Source organism: Balaenoptera acutorostrata, chromosome 16, assembly GCF_949987535.1.
Source record: "Balaenoptera acutorostrata chromosome 16, mBalAcu1.1, whole genome shotgun sequence".
NCBI lineage: Eukaryota > Metazoa > Chordata > Mammalia > Artiodactyla > Balaenopteridae > Balaenoptera > Balaenoptera acutorostrata.
The window spans coordinates 57,794,900-57,800,899 of NC_080079.1; the positions used below are offsets into that span (position 1 = coordinate 57,794,900).

General features: G+C 53.9%; 1 protein-coding gene across 2 annotated transcripts in view; it reads left to right on the top strand.

Annotated features, from left to right (window-relative positions):
- POLR3A (RNA polymerase III subunit A) overlaps positions 1-5,565 on the top strand; it is a 53,620-nt gene extending 48,055 nt beyond the window's left edge. For both annotated transcript variants that reach the window (XM_007166537.2, XM_007166539.3), the window contains 2 exons: positions 214-346; positions 2,222-5,565. In XM_007166537.2, coding sequence (XP_007166599.2) covers positions 214-346; positions 2,222-2,370 — 282 coding nt within the window. In that variant the 3' untranslated portion in view covers positions 2,371-5,565. The remainder of the gene's footprint in view (positions 1-213; positions 347-2,221) is intronic.
- The last annotated feature ends 435 nt before the right edge of the window (positions 5,566-6,000 follow it).

The window sequence follows — 6,000 nt, forward strand, 5'->3', positions numbered from 1 at the left end:
TTGGCACCTGGCTGTGAGTGTAAGGATCTGTGTTGTCAGTGGCTGATGGCCTCAGAGGGACACAGGTGGGACAGATAGCTGTTAGGATCCTGTTTAAACCTGAGGTTGTGACTTGCGGCTCTGCTGATTTTTGCTGCTTCTGTTGAGGGAAGGCGGGGCATGCGTTTTGTACGTGGCATGAGTACCACTCTGGCTCTCTCTCCCGTGGCGCAGGGTGAAGTCCTGGGCATTACTAGGTTTGGCCTGGCCAAGATGAAGGAGAGCGTGCTGATGCTGGCCTCCTTCGAGAAGACAGCCGACCACCTCTTTGACGCCGCCTACTTCGGGCAGAAGGACTCCGTGTGCGGTAGGTTTGGTGTTCGTAGCAGCCTCCCCAGAGGCCTTTGTTGATGCAGCTTAGACTGTGGGCGGGGCTTCTCAGGAGGTGGAGAAACTGAGCAGGCAGAGCTTTTACTTAAGAATAAAGTCACAGATCATGGAACTGGAACTGACCTATCTTTTATCTCCAAAGCCTGACTGTGTCAGCCTGCATCCCTCACATTTGTAGAAGGCTTCTCTGTCAGTACAGAGAAAAGATCGCCGCTGGGCATGTAGGAATTTTCTAGTCCGCAGAATTACAGTCGGCCACTCTGACCCTGCGCCAGGCACCCGCTGTCCTGACTTCCTGAGCAAGGCAGCCAGCATGCCTGCGCCAGGCACCTTGTATGGCGTCTCGGCACATCAGTGAGGCGCAGGTATCGAACCCTTTCTCGGTGAGAAGACCGAGGGAACTGACTCGCTTGTTGTTAGCGTCTTGCCCTGCCCTAGCTTCCTCTCCCACCACACAGCGCCTCTCTGACGGGCCTGGGGGAGAGGGAGCACGAGGGGCGGCTGTCACAGCAGATCCCCACCCACCCGGAGTGCCCACTTTGCTCTAGACTTTCTCATGCCGCAGCAAGACCCTGTGGCCTGAGGTGGGAGTTTGTGAGGGCCTGGGGCTCCAACAGCGACGCCAGGCCTGGCCTTCATCCCCGCCGCCAGAGCTCTGCTTCCTAGTGGCCATTTCCCCTCTCACCTCCTTGTGTGGATTGGCCACCCAAGACGACGGTCAGGTGGGGCCCCAGTCGGTATATGCCTATTTTTTGCTCCTGAGATAAACTCTTTCTTTCCCAAGGGTCACAGGTTGCAAATAGAGGGAAAGAGAAATTACATGATTCTTTAAGATAATGAAAGGTAAAAGGAAAGAAAAGGGAGCAGAGATTGGGGCAGGAGAAGGGCAAGGCCAAGGCAAAAGTAAGAGCGAGTCTGCCTGACAGCAGGGCTAAGACCCAGCTCCCCAGCTCTACCACCAGGACGCTGGGCCTGGTCTTTGCTGCTGCCCTGCTGTGGCCCCGCCCAGCGCCCCTTCTCCACCACTGACCCCTCTGGGCACCTAGTGTGGTCACCCTACCCCAACTTTGAAATCTCCTGGTCCTTTAAACGTTGTAACTCGGTGTCAGCCCTTACTACGTGCTGGTTTTTAGTTTGGTTGTTTGCCTCTCTGGTGCCCTGACAGCACAAAGCCCAGAACATAGCAGGTACGCACTTGCTTGTTGTAAAACCAGAAGCCTGACGCAGAGCCCAACATTTAGATATTAAAAATCTGAAAAGGAGCTTGGAGAATCTGCACTGTTACCTTACTCCTGTCACTCTACGAGGGCCCTGCCTTCTGAGTGTTTCTGATTCAGGCTGTGGACTCCGAGGTTGGGGTTCTGTTAAGCCGCGCTGACCCCTGGGCCCAGGGAACAAGTCTCTGCTGCTGTCTCCAGGGGGATTGGCATCTGCTTACTATGATCCCATTTGCTTGTCTCCTGGGCGCCCTAAGTTAAGGAAGCGCTGGGTGGCAAACTTGGGGTTTCCTGAGTGTCATTCAGTATATCCCTGCTGTCTGAGCGTAGTGCTCACGAAGGTGAGGCCCACACGGTGCCTTTGGCTCAGATGGAGAGACCTCTGAGCCAGCAGCGGGGCTGTGGGCGGGCACTGCCCTTCGCTGGAATTCCCCCAACCCGTCCAGGAGCGCCATGCCACGCCTTCAGCATCTATAGATGAGGCGTGAAGCGAGCAGCCCGGATTCAGTCCGTCGATGTGTAGTGGGGCTGGGACTCCGAGCCCAGTTAACTACTCCCAAGTCAGTAGTCTCTCTGTCCTGAAAACCTACCCGTGTGTCGAGAAGCTCTCTAACCTCCTTTCTGGTTGGTTTCAGGGGTGTCTGAATGCATCATCATGGGGATCCCCATGAACATTGGAACCGGGCTCTTCAAGCTGCTCCACAAGGCTGACAGGGACCCAAGCCCTCCCAGGAGGCCCCTGATCTTCGACACAAGCGAATTCCACATCCCCCTTGTCACATAGTCCAGGGAAGAGGGGACCGTTCCTGACCTCGGCTCCTTGTCGTCTGGAAAGGGGCTGGAGGCCAGCAGCTGACTCGTGAGCTTTGTGCTCCCCAGGACCGAGGCCCTGCCGTCCCCACCATGCTGGCAGTCAGAGAAGGCCCCCGGCATCCTAGGAGCCACTCACCCAGTGACCCAGACCACAGCACAGTGCTTGCTGGGGAGAACCGGGATTTGTCTGTTTGTTTGAAACCTAATTAATCTAGGGACAGCTCAGCACCTCCTGCCCACTCCACCTCCCTGGACTTGCGAGGAGCCCCCAGCCCAGCATCTTTGCTCGTTCCCACCTCACCTGTCCCTCCATCCACTCAGAGAGGTGTCCCACCCTGATCGGGAGCCAGGTCTAAGCCCCAGGGCCAGGGCACATTCTCAGTTCTTCCGTTCCCCAGTCATGCTGCCATCTCCAAGTGTGACATACTAATGTAAATATTGTTACTATTATTTATTTGTCCACTTTGAAGAATTTGGAGTTTTTATTGTTATTTTGGTTTTCCTTTTGAAACCAAGAAGCTATAGAAATCAAGAAAGCCAGCTTTGAAGCGTCACTGGAAAAACTGGTTAAGCAAATGGGACCGTGTAGGATTTGTAACTGAGCTGAAACTGTCGTGAGGCCGCGCTGCTCTGAAACATCTTTTGCAGACCTCCCAGCTACCCTCTTTTTGTCTACTTCCGACCCCCATAGTCGGGGCTGAACCTCATGACAAGAGGCACACCCATCCTTCGTGGCCTGGAGACGCCTCGCTGGAGTGCGGGGCCTGCTGAGGTGGGGACTGTCGTGTACACAGGGAGGAGGAGTGAGGCTGGTCCAGGCCCACACACCGCCTGGGCGGCATCCACACCCTCCTGCGGAATCTGCATGTGTGCCTTGCCACCTGCGGCCGAAGAGCACGCGGGGCAGTTGCAGAGCCGGGGGCCTAGAAAGTGTCCCAGGGGAGTGGCAGGAGAGGGTTCTCCCGGAGGGTGCAAGCAGACACCAGCTCTCGGGGCTGAAGCAGTCACCCAGACAGGAAGGGCGAAGGCCTGCACAGGGGTGGGTGCCAGCTAGGGTTGGGGACGCGCCCCAGGTGGCACAGCAGGCTCCTCAAAGAGGAGATCTGTGACAATAGAAAGCACACGTCGGGCTATGAGGAGAGAACCAACCGGGCATCCCGGGAAAACCTCTGTTTAACTGCCTGCTTGGGCTTCTGCCAGTGACTGCACCGTCACTGGTGGGCTTTTCAAGGCTTATGAGGGGGTTCTGTGCGACATAGGAAAGAAATGTGTGTAGCTTGTCATCCAGAGAGCACAGGGGTTTGCTTCTGGAGACGGTGGTTCTTTGTGCTGAATTTGCTCCTGGGGATTGGCCCAGGGCCACGGAGAAGGAACCGCGGCAGCTGCAGATCTACTCCCTCTGGAGAACGCTCCATGGATCCTGTCCTCCTTCCTTCCCTGCCCAGAGCTAAGTTTATCGCTCTGGCTCTTCCTTCCCTCCCATGAGGCCTTGGAAAACCAAGGCTGCTTGGTTGGAAGTGAGACGATAGTGAAAACTGGGGCTTTGACCCTGCTTTCTGGCTCCGTGCACTTGAGAAGGAAAGTCTACTTCTGAAATGACAGCCTGTTCATCTCAGTGTATCAAGCCCCTGGAAGAAACAACACAAACCAAAGAGATGGGCATCTGTTGAGCAAGAAGATGGTTTGGATGATTAAAGAGATGGATGTGATAAAAGAAAAAGTAGGGGAGAGTCAAAGAATTCAAGCAGTATAATGTACTTACCTTCTTTGGTCATTCCCTAGTTGACTCCCCAGGTTCTGAGTTAGTGCCACTAAGGCATTTAGCATAACCCTTGGTTCTTGGGTCTTTGTTTGGGATGAGTGCTTTCCCTCCCATACTGACGTGATTTTGAGTTAGGAATTCCTGACCTGAGTAACTTTTCGTCAATGCTCAGGCTTAAATTCTGTTAAAATTAGTTTGATCCCCATGCCCATGAGGTTAACCTACAGATTTCTCTTAGGGTGCCAGTGATGTGAAAAAAGGCCATTTTTCACATTCAGGCCCCCCCACATCTCTGAACTAAGGTGGCCTGGTTGAAGACAAAGTGTTGAGCGCATTAACACGCTTACTCAGGGTTGCCCCATGAAGCCTTACCACGGATTCTGCTTCTCTCACCCAACCTGCCAAGAGCCACAGAGCCACACGGCTGGCTTCCTGGGAAGTAAGCCACAGCTGATCAGATCCAGGACTGCTGGAATCCACGCAAGGGCCAGGGAGGGTGGAATTGGGTGGCGGGAGGGAACACCAGCGCCCACCTTGCTCTGTGTGACACATACGTGAAGTGGGGGGGAGGGACCGTGGCATCCATGTGCTACTGTGAGGAATAAAGGCGGCACTGGGACTTCCCTGGCAGTCCAGTGGTTAGGACTCTGTGCTTTCCATTGCAGGGGGCACGGGTTCCATCCCTGGTCGGGGAAAAAAGATCCTGCATGCCACCCGTTGTGGGTGGCCAAAAAAATGTTTTTAAATAAAAAAATAAAGGCAGCACCGCCAGGAGCCTCCTCCTGCCTCGGCGAGCACTCCACGGCTCCCTGCGTGAGACCTGTAATTGCAGTGGCTGCAGGCCCGGGGTCGGGTTCAGAGCAGCACGCGGTTCCGGGAAGGGGCACACCCCCAGTGAGGAGTGAGATACCCTCCTCCTGGTGCTGCCAGCCCTGCTGGGCCCATAGGCAACGCTGGCCAGTAAACCCTACTCCAGGTTCCCCACTGTGCGTCCCAGGGGTGGGAGTTAAAATTCTCCCTAATGTGATCATCCGCCCTGCCCTGGCCTCGGGCTTTGTGCAAGCACCGAACTCAAACACCAGATAGCAGTGTATTCTCAAGAGTGAGCTCAATAGAAGGTTAGGATTTTATTGTGGCCTGTTGGGAAGAAATAAGAAAAACACATTTAAATTCCGTCTCATCCGTTAGCAGACACATGTTTCTGACTGGTGATCTGTCCAGTTCTTGACCCTTTTTCCATCCTTCGTACCAGGGGCTCAAAAGAGCGACTGACTCAGTTACGGTCCCCACCCCCTACCCCCCCAATTCTCCCCACTTTGTTCAGGACTTTGGGGGCGGAAGAGACATTCTGGAGTCTTTCAGAGTCTGTGTCAGAGTTAAATAAATTACAGTGCTGTGTTTCTATTTCAGGGTTTATCCATTTGTATTCACATTGATTCATGTCTGATTGAATCTGACACTATGTGGAATGATGATTTTTCTTGAATTTTTGTTGTCTCTTGGCAGAACTCTCTTTTTCTACCAAAACTCAAAAGAAGAAAACTTGTTATACAAAAAAGTGTAGCAGTTCATCCCTGTGGGTTGTGAAACAGGGTGATTGGGATACATGTGAGCTGTAACTCCCAAGATAATATTCCCGCCACAAGCCCACCTCTAGAGGTAAGCAGTGAGCACCCAGTGCTTCCCCCACCCCAGTGTAGCTAATTCAAACCCAGTGGGACGCAGCAAAGTGACCCCCACACCCGTGCCCTGGAGATGCCACCTGGCCAGGATCAGGTGTCTAGCTTAACTGTTCTTTCATTCATTCAACTAGTAAAGGCCTGCTATGTCCAGAGTCTT